Source organism: Tetrahymena thermophila, assembly GCF_000189635.1.
Source record: "Tetrahymena thermophila SB210 genomic scaffold scf_8254630, whole genome shotgun sequence".
NCBI lineage: Eukaryota > Ciliophora > Oligohymenophorea > Hymenostomatida > Tetrahymenidae > Tetrahymena > Tetrahymena thermophila.
This window is the reverse complement of record NW_002476399.1, coordinates 37,244-53,309: the sequence shown is the minus strand read 5'-3', so window position 1 is coordinate 53,309 and position 16,066 is coordinate 37,244. Positions and strand designations below refer to the sequence as shown.

The 16,066-nt window shown below is 23.4% G+C and overlaps 5 protein-coding genes across 5 annotated transcripts; all 5 read right to left on the bottom strand. All coding sequences in view use genetic code 6, as the record gives it.

Moving 5' to 3' along the window:
- Positions 1-122: 122 nt before the first annotated feature.
- On the bottom strand, positions 123-3,315 carry TTHERM_00757730 (kinase domain protein; the record flags this gene model as incomplete). The annotated part of the gene is made up of 16 exons (XM_001016955.2): positions 123-216; positions 289-378; positions 453-536; positions 614-703; positions 876-965; positions 1,060-1,158; positions 1,237-1,323; positions 1,386-1,475; positions 1,643-1,729; positions 1,814-1,903; positions 1,977-2,066; positions 2,361-2,450; positions 2,616-2,705; positions 2,897-2,992; positions 3,160-3,209; positions 3,277-3,315. 16 exons carry the CDS (start codon positions 3,313-3,315, stop codon positions 123-125), a joined length of 1,356 nt encoding a protein of 451 aa, XP_001016955.2.
- An 880-nt stretch (positions 3,316-4,195) lies between these two features.
- On the bottom strand, positions 4,196-5,776 carry TTHERM_00757720 (MAC/perforin domain protein; the record flags this gene model as incomplete). Its single annotated transcript, XM_001016954.1, has 1 exon — positions 4,196-5,776. One exon carries the CDS (start codon positions 5,774-5,776, stop codon positions 4,196-4,198), a length of 1,581 nt encoding a protein of 526 aa, XP_001016954.1.
- Positions 5,777-6,597: 821 nt separating this feature from the next.
- TTHERM_00757710 (MAC/perforin domain protein) lies at positions 6,598-8,178 on the bottom strand (the record flags this gene model as incomplete). The annotated part of the gene is made up of 1 exon (XM_001016953.2): positions 6,598-8,178. The coding sequence occupies one exon, from the start codon at positions 8,176-8,178 to the stop codon at positions 6,598-6,600; it is 1,581 nt and encodes a 526-aa protein (XP_001016953.2).
- A 1,959-nt stretch (positions 8,179-10,137) lies between these two features.
- Positions 10,138-11,721, bottom strand: TTHERM_00757700 (MAC/perforin domain protein; the record flags this gene model as incomplete). Its single annotated transcript, XM_001016952.1, has 1 exon — positions 10,138-11,721. The coding sequence occupies one exon, from the start codon at positions 11,719-11,721 to the stop codon at positions 10,138-10,140; it is 1,584 nt and encodes a 527-aa protein (XP_001016952.1).
- A 2,624-nt stretch (positions 11,722-14,345) lies between these two features.
- Positions 14,346-15,926, bottom strand: TTHERM_00757680 (MAC/perforin domain protein; the record flags this gene model as incomplete). Its single annotated transcript, XM_001016950.1, has 1 exon — positions 14,346-15,926. The coding sequence occupies one exon, from the start codon at positions 15,924-15,926 to the stop codon at positions 14,346-14,348; it is 1,581 nt and encodes a 526-aa protein (XP_001016950.1).
- Between the last annotated feature and the right edge of the window lie 140 nt (positions 15,927-16,066).

Below are 16,066 nucleotides of genomic sequence, written 5' to 3'. Positions count from 1 at the left end.
TTCAAAATTTTTTAGTGATTTATACTAACCAAATAGAAGTGAAAACAAAATTTTTATAAATCTAGGAAAATTGAGTTGTGTTAAATCAAAAGGCCAATTTTATCAATTAAGTAATTTATTTTTCACCAAACATAACACTTCACTAATCTATTTAATTTCATAGTATTTCTTATGAATTTTTAAGCAGTTTCAGAATCTTTGAAAAATCCTTTTGATCTAAGAAATTAATTTCAAATAATCATAAGTAAAGAATATAATATTTATAGGCTAATTTTAAATATAATTTACATGTACTAAATTCTTAGAATTTAAATATTCTAAAATTCTTTTATTTTAGTTAACAACACAGTTAAATCTTCAGGATTTCTACCATTACTCCTAATTTAATATTTAGATAAATAGAACAAACAATCTTAATGTTATTAAAAATTATATTTTAAATGCTCTTTTACCATAAAATAATATGCAAATTAGTGAGATTTTTGCACAGTGTTAAAGATTAGAACAAGGCCAATACTTCTTATGATTCAAGAGTTCTTTTAAAATATATAAAAAATATATATATTAGATATATTTGATAAACTTAAATGTAAAAAATAAAATATAACTATACTTAAACTCAAGTGAGAGTTATTACAAGTTTTTGCATTGTTCCAATGCTTTAGCGAACTAAATTGTATTGTTTGGAGAAATCAAATCAGATCTTAATTATTTTAGAAAATAGTTTTATTAATTCATATTAATTCAATTCATTCACATTTTATTTAGAAATAAACCATAAAAAATTATGAAAATAAAAATATATAAAAAAAAATAATCCATTTTTTTATTTCTTTTTTTAAATTGATATTTTTATTATTAATTTATATTTTTACTTTAACTCAACATCTAACACATTAAGATTTTTAATTTTTGGTAGAACCAAACTAAACTCTGATATGTTATGCTCATTTATTTCATTTTAGCTTTTAATTTATCAAAAAAATTAAATTAATTAATATCAGATATTAACATTCTTTAATAATAACTATAAATATAAAGAAAATAAAAATTATCAACCCTGTTAAACTAAGTTTTAGATTTTGTAGCTTTTTGAATTCAATCAAACAAACACTTATATTATAGAGTATATTTGAGTCTAATCTATAACTTTAATTTCTATCATAATTATGAAAAAAAAAAAAATTAATATTTTATACTACATATTTAATAATTAATAAATTATAACAATTTTACCTTAAAAGTAACTAGAATTTAAGAAGCCCAACAGATTTCAGAGCAGAACCTAGATAATGAACACCTTTACTGCTAATTTATGTATCACTTTTTATTAAAAGAAATAAAAATTCATAGAAAGATTATATGAACAAAATATAATTTATTACGAAAGATTTAAACTTAATTCTGAGAGTTTGCTACAATTAGCTAAAACATCTGCTAATTCATTAATTTCTAAATCATCGATTTTATTAAAACTTTTATAAATAAAATGAAATATGATTTTTTATCCAAACAAATACTATTTAAAAAATCATCATTCTAATTTAGCTGATTAAATTTTAATTTAATATTCTTTTAAAATAAATACTTCAAAACTGCTAAAATAATAAATTATAATAAATAAATTAATTATTTTTTTTACTTAAGATCAATGTTTAGCTTCTAAAGACTTTTACATTAAGCTAAATCTTTAAATGAATCTCCACAATTTTAGTTAATTTTATTTGAACTTTTTGGTAATTAAAAATAAAATTAATTAATAAAGAGATATTTGTTTTATCAAATGTCTAATAAAATTATTGAGAATATTTACCCAAAATTGACTGCTAAGTTTGTGAGATTACTGCATTATACTAATGAAGAGCACAAATAGTATATCCCTTCACTATATATCTTGTTCATACTTTTCATAAAATTAACATTTTAGCATTCGATCAAATAAAAAATAATTAATCTTGTTAATTTCATATATTTACCGGAAGTTAAAGTCTAAATTAGTTATATTCTTACAATATTTAAAAATGCAATCTAAACTAGATAAATCTTGTGAACCAATCTTATTTTAACTTAAAAAAAAAATTAATAATTAAAAATGTTTTAAATTTATTTTAAAAAATATATGAAAAATAAGTTAGTTATTTTACTAGTGATTTTGTTAATTATTTAGATAATTTTTTTTAGCTAATTATTTTGATGATAGATAATTAGTTATTTAATCATATAAGAAGTATTAAAAAAATTAAATTAAAAATATATGCAAATTATATTCTTAAATAGCTAAAAGAATTAATTTTTTTATTTATTTTTAGTAAATTCTCACATTTATTTAAATTGAGAATGAATAAATCATTATTTTTTACCTTAAATCAAGATCTAAAGAAACCAAATTCTATAAATTCGCTATGCTATTGCTTAATTCAGCAATATCGCTAAATCCAAGATGGTTACAGCTTTTAATAAAAAACAAGTTTTAAATAAAAAATTGTTTTTTTAAAAGATATTTTTTTATGATAATTTTATTTTAAATAATTTTTAAGTAATTTAAAATATAATATTTGTTGCTTATTTATGTATGAGCCTCAAGAAAGCTTTAAGTTAATAAAATTTAATTTTACTTTAAACTTAATTTTAGCAATGAAATTTTCTAAAGCTCCATTAATGCATCAGTAAAATAAGGTAAATTTTTTCCATTTATGTAATTTGCCCTTTAATAATTAATAAAATGTTACTTATTTTAGAATTTTGTTTTATAAAACTGAAAGCTTATTAATTAATTTCAAAAAAATTCTTTTAATTTTTTTAAATTTTAAAATAAATAACTAAGAAAGTTAATAAAAAAAATAATTGATAAAAGTTATTATTAACCAAACATTAATATATTTAATTAAAATTTTACGATAAATCAATATTGAAAGTCTTAATATTTTTGCATTTCTAAAGAATTGAAGAGAATTGTTTCATTTTAAATCCAAGCCTATTTTTGGATGAACCTCTTTTAAATTATATATTATGATATATTTTAAAAATAAAAATAATTTTTTATAAATTAGAAAGATATTGATAAATTATAAATTGAAATATTTCTAAAAACAATAAATTGTTTGATTGTATTTATTGATTTTGAGTTTTCTTTTTGTTAAAAAATAATTAAATAAATACCTTAAGTTTAGTTATAAATCTTAATGGTTATATAATTCAGAATTCTCAAACTTTTTACAAAAATAATTATGAGTTAAATTAGCAAATTAATGTCTTCCTTTTAAAAAATTTATCAACCTCTTCCAAATCTGAGTATATTTTATGCTATATGATCATTTTTTTAACCTATGATTTTTTCTTTTATTTATACAAATAATTGTTTTTAAGAAAGTATTATATAAATTTAATCATCTCATGAGCTAATTTATTTTGCTTGTTTAATTAATTGATTATTTGTTCTCACACTTTATTCGAAATTAATTTTGAAATGAATCATGCTTTAATTAACTTAAATCGTCTACAAATTTAATAGTAAATTTATGGAGGATATTTATTTAATCTCAAGCTGATAAAGAATCTAATACATATTTATATGTTTCTTAACTAAAATTTTTGTAAACCAAATCAAGCTAAGTTATGTTACTGTAAATCGTCCTTATAATATCACAGTTTTAAATATTGACCCATTTACATTTTTTTTTATTTAAATTTAATAGTTAGCGAAAAAATGAGAAATTAATAATTTTAAAAATTAAGGAGTGAGTTTTGATATAAATTAAAATTATATTATTATAAATTTAATTAAAAAGGAAACATTAAATTTAGATTAGTTTGAAGTAGTTTGGCTATTGTAATGAAATATGTAAAAAAATGTTTATAATAAAAAGTTTAAAATACACCTTATTTTTTTTGCTTTTTATATTTTAAGATGTTTTGTTTAAACAAGGATGAGTGAAGGTTAAATTTTTCAGTAAATTAGTTCTTAATCTACATCAATTATTAGAATAAATTTACAATTAATGAATAAAGAAAATATTAAAGATGTTTTATAAATTAATTTAAAGAAGAAGTTTTGTAAAATAAAAAAAAAAGTCTAATATAATTGTTTATTTAATTAATGTTTATTTTTTTTTTTATGAGTGCTTAAAATTTTTTTTATTATATAAGCAATTTTAATATATTTAAAAAATATTTTAGTTTTAAGTATAAATCTTTATCAAAAAGCAGGACAGCTGCATTAGAAAACTTATCCTTAAGGACTATTATATACACTAGGTATGCAATCAGTACATATCATTTTGAACATTGTTTTGTTTGGAGGAGGTAAATTAAAATCAGTATATTTAGTATCTTAGTAATATTATGCAACACTACATCCTCTATCAACAAATTCACCTACAAACTCTTAAGGACCTCCTGTAAAATCAGCTAAAAAGTTATACATAATAGTTCTGTAATTACCTTCTTAATCTCTTTCGTATCTTACTTCATTAAGCATATCTTCTGCTTAATTAATAGGACCAGATACACAGTATGTATCAGCATATGTTGGATCTATTCCAACAGGACATACGCTAGCAGCTTTCATTTCAAATTATCTTGTAATACTAATATTTATTGGAAAAGGAACTTATCCTGGATAGTAACCATTTCCTCCAATAGCCCAAGCCATTCTAGGTTATATTTTTTCAATTCTTCTTTATTCTCTTACTTAGTCTTAATAGCTCTATTGTCTTTGTCTCATCGATTCGATTCTATTATTGATAGCTTGTTATAAATTTGCCTTAACTTAAGGATTTGCAGCCATGTTATCCCAAGACAAGATTCTATTGATTTTTAACAAAGCAGGGTTTTAGCTGATTGTCTATTCCCAATTAGCAACATCTTCTGGATTACCACCAAATTTATGATCCAATGCTACCTATCTTCTAGCAGTGAAAAAGCCATCAGCTGGATTACCCTACAATTCATTTCTTAAAGCTTCATTTACTTATTCAGCTGAAAAGCCGCCAGTGAATTAAGGAGTGAAGAAAACACAATCTTTAAGCACTGTTTGTTTTTCAATCATACCTCCAACAAAAGTATCAATAGAAATATGAGTTCCCCAAGCATTTAAGAACTCGTTGTAAACATCAACTTAATAATCTTCTGGTAATGCGTCAATGGCTCTTTGAGCAAATCTATTGAGCTTCAAGCTATCAGTCTTGAAAGTCATTCTGATGACATTTTTAGATTATTAAGCAATAGATGTATATTAATTATTTGTGAAGAATCTATTGAAGACATCATTTAAGTCTTTAGATTAACTATATTCACCTCCAAGCCATTATCCGTTTTGAGTAGCATCAAGCCAGATATTAGTAAGTTCAAATTCGTTTTTGAAAACTTTTATATCAGCATCTAAATTAATCTATTCTATTGATGTTTCATCAGCAACAATAAATTGATGACTAGAAAAAGGGTCAGTATAAATTTATTCCTAACTGGGTTCTGATTAATAAGTGAGTTAGATAGCTGGGAGCTTGAGTTCACCTGTAGATATATCGAAGGAAGCACCAATACCTGAAGGCATTTTAGGGATTCCAGATTGGAGATTTCTCTTATAGGAAGCAAAAGCAACATTTTCTTAAGGACAGTAGGTACCATGATAGCCTGGGAAGGGACATAATTCTTACATGGCCTCTTCAATATTACTAGAAGATAGTAATTTATACATGTTTCTCTTGCCATTCAAATTTTAGCATTGAGCTAAAATCAAAAATATTGAAAGGCAAATAAGTGTCTTTTTAAGAAGCATTTATTAGTTACTTTCTTTTATAATGTTAAGATGTTATTTTTATTTTTTTAATTATACATTATAATTATTAATCCCCAGCTTGGAGCATTTAGCTTACTTTCTAAAGAAGAGAAAGAAAATAAAAAAGATAGATAGATAGAAGAAAAAATAATAATTTCAAAGTAATTTTTCGTAGAGATCAAAAAAATCACCAGAAAAATCAAATTGATAAAGACAAAATTTAGATTTTAATAAAATTGTATGATAATAAGAAATAGTATTATGTAAAAGAATACACTGATAAATTTTATTAAAGAACCAAAATTAACAAAATAATTCGAACAATTAATTATCATAAATTCAAAGTAAATGCAAAAATTTTATAAAGCGCTAAATAACATAGAGATCATTATTCACTTATTCAGAAATATAAAAAGTAATTACTTTAATTTTGAAGTAAGCAATAATAGTTCATGAATGTCATATAAAAGATAATAAGAATACAAACTCAGTAGAATATAAACCTCTTTTGTCATATTTAAACATATTTTCTCATAGGTAAAACAGGTCAAGGAATTTTTTTATTTCCACTGACACCGCGTTATCAATATCTGCTATATGTTGATGAATAAATAAAATATTAAAAATGTTTTATAAAATAATTTAAAGAAGAATTTTTGCAAAGCCAAAAAAAATAAGATTAATAAAAAAGTTTATTTAAAAAATCTTTATTATTTGTAAATTTTTTATAAGCGCTCAGAATTTTTTTTATTATATAAACAATTTAATATATTTAAAAGTTTTTTATTTTAGTAAAGCTTTTTGTTTAAGTATCAATCTTTTCAAAAAGCAGGACAGCTGCATTAGAAAACTTATCCTTAAGGACTGTTATATACACTAGGTATGCAATCAGTACATATCATTTTGAACATTGTCTCGTTTGGAGGAGGTAAATTAAAATCAGTATATTTAGTATCTTCGTAATATTATGCAACACTACATCCTCTATCAACAAAATCTCCTACTAGCTCTTCAGGTCCTCCTGTTAAATCTGCTAAAAAGTTATACTAAATAGTTCTATAATTACCTTACTGGTCTCTTTCATATCTTACTTCATTAATCAAATCTTATACTTAGTGAACAGGACCAGATACACAGTATGTTTCACTATAAGTTCTATCAGCTCCTACAGGGCATACATCAGCAGCTTTCATTTCAAATTATCTTGTAATACTAATATTTAATGGAAGAGGAACTTATCCTGCGCAGTAGCCATTTCCTCCAATAGCCCAAGCCATTCTAGGTTATATTCTTTCAATTCTTCTTTATTCTCTTACTTAGTCTTAATAGCTCTATTGTCTTTGTCTCATCGATTCGATTCTATTATTGATAGCTTGTTATAAATTTGCCTTAACTTAAGGATTTGCAGTCATGTTATCCCAAGACAAGAATCTATTAATTTTTAACAAAGCAGGATTTTAACTGATAGTCTATTCCCAATTAGCAACATCTTCTGGATTACCACCAAATTTATGATCCAATGCTACCTATCTTCTAGCAGTGAAAAAGCCATCAGCTGGATTACCCTACAATTCATTTCTTAAAGCTTCATTTACTTGTTCAGCTGAAAAGCCACCAGTGAATTAAGGAGTGAAGAAAATGCAATCTTTAAACACTGTTTGTTTTTCAATCATACCTCCAACAAAAGTATCAATAGAAATATGAGTTCCCCAAGCATTTAAGAACTCGTTGTAAACATCAACTTAATAATCTTCTGGTAATGCGTCAATGGCTCTTTGAGCGAATCTATTGAGCTTCAAGCTATCAGTCTTGAAAGTCATTCTGATGACATTTTTAGATTGTTAGGCAATAGATGTTTATTAGTTATTTGTGAAGAATTTAGTGAAGACATCATTTAAGTCTTTTGATTAACTGTATTCACCTCCAAGCCATTATCCATTTTGAGTAGCATCAAGCCATATATTAGTCAGTTCAAATTCATTTTTGAAAACTCTGATATCAGCATCTAAATTAACTTATTCTATTGATGTTTCATCAGCAACAATAAATCGATGACTAGAAAAAGGGTCAGTATAAATTTATTCTTAGCTGGGTTCAGATTAATAAGTGAGTTAGATAGCTGGGAGCTTGAGTTCACCTGTAGATATATCAAATGAAGCACCAATACCTGAAGGCATTTTAGGGATTCCAGATTGAAGATTTCTCTTATAGGAAGCAAAAGCAACATTTTCTTAAGGACAGTAGGTACCATGATAGCCTGGGAAGGGACACAATTCTTACATGGCCTCTTCAATATTACTAGAAGATAGAAATTTATACATATTTCTTTTGCCATTCAAATTTTAGCATTGAGCTAAAATCAAAAATATTGAAAGGCAAATAAGTGTCTTTTTAAGAAGCATTTATTAGTTACTTTCTTTTAAAATGAAGAGGAATAATTTTATTTTTTTAAATATACATTATAATTATTAATCCCCAGCTTGGAGCGTTTAATTTACTTTCTAAAAAAGAAGAAAGAAAATAAAAAAGATAGATAGGTAGATGAAAAAATTATAATTCTAAACTAATTTTCATAGATATCAAAAAAATTACCATAAAAAATCAAATTGACAAAGACAAAATATTATATTTTTTGTATGACAACAAGAAATAGTATTATGTAAAGAATAAATTGATAAATTTTTTTAAAAGAGCAAAATTAACAAAATAATTCGAATAGTTAATTATCATATACTTAAAGTAATTGCAAAACTTTTATAAAGCGCTAACTAATATAAAGATCCTTATTCACTTATTCAGAAACATAAATAAGTAATTACTTAATTTTGAATTAAGCAATTAATTTTCATTAATGCTGTATTATTTAAAAGGTTTAATATTTGATAAAATTTTGCTTTTGATAGTTAAAAAGACCTATTAAAAAAAAATTTATTTTACAGTTTGATATCAAACAAATAATAATTCATCATCTCAAAATTTGAAAAATAAATTCACATAAAAAATAAAAGCACAAATTAATTTATATTATTTGGTTTTAACGAAAAAGAAATTTGTAATTTTTTTTTGATAGCAATTTTAATTTGCTTTCTACAAACCAAAACAAATATAATACAAATTGTAAGCTAAAAGAAACACGAAATTTTATTTATATTTAAAAACAAAAATATTATAATTGACTAAATGAAATGGAATCAGATGCTTTTATCAAATGCCAAAATAATCAAAAGTATATAAAATATAAAGAATAAACAAAATAACATTGAAAAATCAAATCAGAGTAGAAAATTTATTTTATATCTAGAAGTTAAAACTAATAATTTAATGCAGATTATGGTTGATTAATTAAGAATGCGCCAACTATTTATTTTATGAAAAGTTTAAAAAAATACTAATAATTGAATTAAATAAATTTGTTGTCTGATAGAAGTGGTAATTGAAGAATTATATATATCCTTCATTGACTGAATTCATTTTAATAAATAGAAAAATAAGAGGAAAAAGCTAAAATATATTCATTGAGGTGAAAGTAAATTATAAATTTCATTCAATAGAACTTTTACTAATTAATTAATAAGCGAAAAAAAATATAAATCATTAGGAAAAAAATACTAAAAATAAATAAAAATCAAATTAAAATTAATTCAAATATACTTATTGAATGATTAAGCTTTCGATATTTCTTAATGACTTCAATTCAGTTAATATAAAAAGAAAGGAATTTTTGTGTTATTAATTATTAATAATTTTAATATTTACTTTAAAATTAACATTTATATTAAGTAAATAAAATTAACTTATCCATTTTTAAAAATAAAATATGCTAATATTAATTAGTATTATTTTTTAGTAAAATATATTATAATTATTTATCTTTAGATTAAAGGTTTTATCTATATATTAGCAGCTTTTTTGTAAGTAGATATGCAGGTGTAGTTTAAGTTTAAGGATTTACTGGCTTTTTCATAACTATTTGTTTAATTTAATATAGGTTGTATGTATGAGTAAAATTTAGATATTACAATAAATATATATTTAAAAATATACCTTATTTTTTTGCTTTTTATATTTTAAGATGATTTGTTTAAACAAGGATGAGTGAAGGTTACATTTTTCTTTATATTTAGTGAATTAATTCATCATTTATAATAATAAATTTACAATTAATTAATAAATATAATATTAAAGATGTTTTATAAATTAATTTAAACAAGAATTTTTGCAAAATCAAAAAAATAAGTCTGATAAAAAAGTTTATTTAAATAATGTATATTATTCATTTTTTTATTCGTATAGTTAGAATTTTTTTTATTAAAAAAGCAATTTTAATTAAAAATTTTTATTTTTGTAAGTATAAATCTTTTTCAAAAAGAAGGGCAGCTGCATTAGAAAACTTATCCTTAGGGACTGTTATATACACTAGGTATGCAATCAGTACATATCATTTTGAACACTGTCTTGTCTGGAGGAGGTAAATTAAAATCAGTATATTTAGCATTTTCGTAATATTATGCAACACTACATCCTCTATCAATAAAGTCTCCTATAAGCTCTTAAGGACCTCCTTCATAAACAGCTAAATAGTTATACATAATAGCTCTGTAATTACCTTCTTAATCTCTTTCGTATCTTACTTCATCAAGCATATCTTATATAGTATTAAAAGGACTAGATGCACAGTTTGCTTCAGAATATGCTTTATCTGATCCAACAGGACATACATTAGCAGCTTTCATTTCAAATTATCTAGTAACACTAATACTCATTGGATAAATATATTCTCCTGCTGGATAACCACCATTTCCTTTAATAGCCCAGGCAGTTCTAGGTTATACTCTTTCAATTCTTCTTTATTCTCTTACTTAGTCTTAATAGCTCTATTGTCTTTGTCTCATTGATTCGATTCTATTATTGATAGCTTGTTATAAATTTGCCTTAACTTAAGGATTTGCAGTCATGTTATCCCAAGATAAAAATTTATTAATTTTTAACAAAGCAGGATTTTAGCTGATTGTCTATTCCCAATTAGCAACATCTTCTGGATTACCACCAAATTTATGATCCAATGCTACCTATCTTCTAGCAGTGAAAAATCCTTCAGCTGGATTACCCTACAATTCATTTCTTAAAGCTTCATTTACTTGTTCAGCTGAGTAGCCACCAGTGAATTAAGGAGTGAAGAAAATACAATCTTTAAACACTGTTTGTTTTTCAATCATACCTCCAACAAAAGTATCAACAGAAATATGAGTTCCCCAAGCATTTAAGAACTCATTGTAAACATCAACTTAGTAATCTTCTGGCAATGCATCGATTGCTCTTTAAGCGAATCTATTAAGCTTCAAATTATCAGTCTTGAAAGCCATTCTGATCACATTTTTAGGCTATTAAGCAATAGATGTATATTAATTATTTGTGAAGAATCTATTGAAGACATCATTTAAGTCTTTAGATTAACTATATTCACCTCCAAGCCATTATCCGTTTTGAGTAGCATCAAGCCAGATATTAGTAAGTTCAAATTCGTTTTTGAAAACTTTTATATCAGCATCTAAATTAACCTATTCTATTGAGGTTTCATCAGCTACAATAAATTGATGACTAGAAAGAGGGTCAGTATAAATTTATTCCTAGCTGGGTTCAGATTAATAAGTGAGTTAGATAGCTGGGAGCTTGAGTTCACCTGTAGAAATATCGAAGGAAGCACCAATACCTGAAGGCATTTTAGGGATTCCAGATTGAAGATTTCTCATATAGGAAGCAAAAGCAACGTTTTCTTAAGGACAGTAGGTACCATGATAACCTGGGAAGGGACATAATTCTTACATGGCCTCTTCAATATTACTAGAAGATAGCAATTTGTACATGTTTCTCTTGCCATTCAAATTTTAGCATTGAGCTAAAATCAAAAATATTGAAAGGCAAATAAGTGTCTTTTTAAGAAGCATTTATTAGTTACTTTCTTTAAAAATGATAATATATAATTTTTATTTTTTTAATTATGCATTATAATTATTAATCTCCAGCTTGGAGCATTTAGTTTACTTTCTAATTAAAGAAGAAAAAGAAAATAAAAAAGATAGATAGATAGATGAAAAATGATAATTCCAAATAGAGATCAAAAAATCACCAGAAAAATCAAATTGATAAAGACAAAAATTATATTTTACTTAAATTATATGATAATAAGAAATAGTATTATGTAAAAGAATACACTGATAAATTTTATTAAAGAGCCAAAATTAACAAAATAATTCCAAGAGTTAATTATCATATATTCAGAGTAAACGCAAAAATTTTATAAAGCGCTAACTAACATAGAAATCATTATTCACTTATTTATTCAGAGATTTTAAAAAGTAATTACAGTAATAAAAGTTCATTAATATTCTATATTTTATAAGTTTAATATTTGATAAAAATGTCTTATAATAGTTAAAATAACCTATAAAATTAGATATTTTACAATTTTATATCAAACAAATAATAATTCATCTGATCAAAATTTGAAAAATAACTTTGCATAAAAATAAAAGAACAAATTAATTTATTTGGTTTGGTTTTAACAAAAAAGAAATTTGCAATTTTTTTCTAATAGAAATTTTAATCTGCTTTCTTTAAGCGAAAACAAAATTAATACAAACTGTAAACTAAAAGAAAAAGAAAATTTTATTTATATTTAAAAACAATAATAATATATTTGATTAAATGAAATGGGATAAATAAATTTGGAGTAATAAGATGCTTTTATCAAATGCCAAAATAATCAAAAGTATGTAAACTATAAAGAATAATCAAAAGAAAGGGAAAAATAAAATCAGAGAAGAAAAGTTATTTAATATCTATAAGTTAAAACTAATAATTTAATACAGATTATGATTGATTAATTTGTAGTGAGCCAAACTATTTATTTTATTAAAAGTTTAAAAATATGCTAATAATTTAAGCAAATAAATTTGTTGTTTGATAGAAGTGGTAATTGAAGAATAAAATATGTCCTTTATTGATTAAATTCAAATTAATTAATAGAAAAATAAAAGGAAAAAACCTAAAATATATTCCTTTAGGTTAAAGTAAATTATAAATAATTACCACAAATTATATTAATTTTATTACTTTTACTAATTAATTAAAAGGCGGAAAAAAAAAAATGAATCATAAAGAAAAAAATACTAAAAATAAATCAAAATTAAAATACCTTTTAAAAGATTAAGCTTTTTATATTTCTTAATGACTTCAATTCAGTTAATATAAAAAAAGAAAGGAATGTGTATGCTATTCATTATTAATAATTATTATAATTACTTTAAATAAATATTTATATTTAATAAATAAAATTAATCTGATCCATTTTTAAAATAAAATTTTTTGATTCACAAGCATTATTATTTTTTTTTAAATATATTATTAATAATTATCTTAAGATTAAAGGTTTTATCTAAATATCAATGTTTGTTTGTTAGTATATATGCATTCGTTGTTTAAATTTATGGATTTGATTGCTTTTTCATAACTTTTTTATTTAACTAAATATAGGTTGTATGTTTGTAAGTCACATTAATAATAATATTATGGGAAATTAATAGGAATTTTGAGTTATTTGTTATTTTATTTCTTATTAAATATCTATTTAGTTTGTTAATCTTTTATTGTTTATCTTATTTATTTATAATTTACTTTTTTACCTTATGAATCAAAATATTTTTTGATGTTTTTTCATTTTAAAATGTTTTGTTGTTATAATTTATAATTTCTTATTTTAAATTCTCATCTATTATATTTTCTTTTAAAATTTACAATTTAATTTAGTTATATTAATAAATATTAAAAATGTATTGATATCAAAGGCGAGTATGTGTCTAGATGACCCTTTTTCTTTTATATTAACCTTATAGATGTATTATGAGTGACGTCCTCTTTCTTTATCAGCACAAAATTTAATTGGTTGCTTTTTCTTTATTTCTAAATATATCATTTCGATTATTTTATGGTTACACTATAAATCGTCCTTATAATCTAACCATTTTAAATTTTGACCACATAATCATTTTTTTAATTTAAACTTAAAAGTAAGCCAAAAAATAAGAAATTAATTATTTTAAGTATAAGGAGTGAGTTTTAATAGAAATTAAAATTATTATATTATTAATTTAATAATAAAGGAAACATTAAACTTAGATTAGTTAGAAGAAGTTTGGCTATTGTAAGAAAATATGAAAAAAAATGTTAATAATAAAAAGTTTACTATACACCTTATTTTTTTGCTTTTTAAATTTTAAGATGTTTTGTTTAAATAAGAATTGGTGAAGGTTACATTTTTCTTAATATTTAGTGAATTAATTCATCATTTATTAGAATAAATTTACAATTAATTAATAAATATAATATTAAAGATGCTTTATAAATTAATTTAAAGAAGAATTTTTGCAAAATCAAAAAAATAAGTCTGATATAAATGTTTATTTAAATAAATATGCATATTATTTGTTTTTTATGAGTGCTCAGAATTTTTTTATAAAAAAGCAATTTTAATATATTTTAAAAAATTTTTATTTTATAAGCTCAATCTTTTTCAAAAAGCAGGGCAGCTGCATTAGAAAACTTATCCTTAAGGACTGTCATACACACTAGGTATGCAATCAGTACATATCATTTTAAAAATTGTCCTGTTTGGAGGAGGCAAATTTAAATCAGTATATTTAGCTTCTTAGTTATATTATGCAATACTACATCCTCTATCAATAAAATCTCCTATAAACTCTTAAGGACCTTAATTATAATTAGCTAAATAGTTATACATAATAGTTCTATAATTACCTTCTTAATCTCTTTCATATCTTACTTCAGTAAAAAAATCTTATAGTTAACTAAAAGGACTAGAAGCGCAGTTTGCTTCAGAATATGCTTTTTCTGATCCAACAGGACATACATCAGCATGTTTCATTTCAAATTATCTAGTAATACCAATATTTATTGGAATAGTATAATCTCCTGGAAAGCAACTATTTCCTTTAATAGCCCAGGCAGTTCTAGGTTATACTCTTTCAATTCTTCTTTATTCTCTTACTTAGTCTTAATAGCTCTATTGTCTTTGTCTCATTGATTCGATTCTATTATTGATAGCTTGTTATAAATTTGCCTTAACTTAAGGATTTGCAGTCATGTTATCCCAAGATAAAAATCTATTAATTTTTAACAAAGCAGGATTTTAGCTGATTGTCTATTCCCAATTAGCAACATCTTCTGGATTACCACCAAATTTATGATCCAATGCTACCTATCTTCTAGCAGTGAAAAATCCTTCAGCTGGATTACCCTACAATTCATTTCTTAAAGCTTCATTTACTTGTTCAGCTGAGTAGCCACCAGTGAATTAAGGAGTGAAGAAAATACAATCTTTAAACACTGTTTATTTTTCAATCATACCTCCAACAAAAGTATCAACAGAAATATGAGTTCCCCAAGCATTTAAGAACTCATTGTAAACATCAACTTAATAATCTTCTGGTAATGCATCGATTGCTCTTTAAGCGAATCTATTAAGCTTCAAATTATCAGTCTTGAAAGCCATTCTGATCACATTTTTAGGCTATTAAGCAATAGATGTATATTAATTATTTGTGAAGAATCTATTGAAGACATCATTTAAGTCTTTAGATTAACTATATTCACCTCCAAGCCATTATCCGTTTTGAGTAGCATCAAGCCAGATATTAGTAAGTTCAAATTCGTTTTTGAAAACTTTTATATCAGCATCTAAATTAACCTATTCTATTGATGTTTCATCAGCAACAATAAATTGATGACTAGAAAGAGGGTCAGTATAAATTTATTCCTAGCTGGGTTCAGATTAATAAGTGAGTTAGATAGCTGGGAGCTTGAGTTCACCTGTAGAAATATCGAAGGAAGCACCTATACCTGAAGGCATTTTTGGGATTCCAGATTGGAGATTTCTCTTATAAGATGCAAAAGCAACATTTTCTTAAGGACAATAGGTACCATGATAACCTGGGAAGGGACATAATTCCTACATGGCCTCTTCAATATTACTAGAAGATAGCAATTTGTACATGTTTCTCTTGCCATTCAAATTTTAGCATTGAGCTAAAATCAAAAATATTGAAAGGCAAATAAGTGTCTTTTTAAGAAGCATTTATTAGTTACTTTCTTTTATAATGTTAAGATGTTATTTTTATTTTTTTAATTATACATTATAATTATTAATCCCCAGCTTGGAGCATTTAGTTTACTTTCTAATTAAAAGAAGAGAAAGAAAATAAAAAAGATAGATAG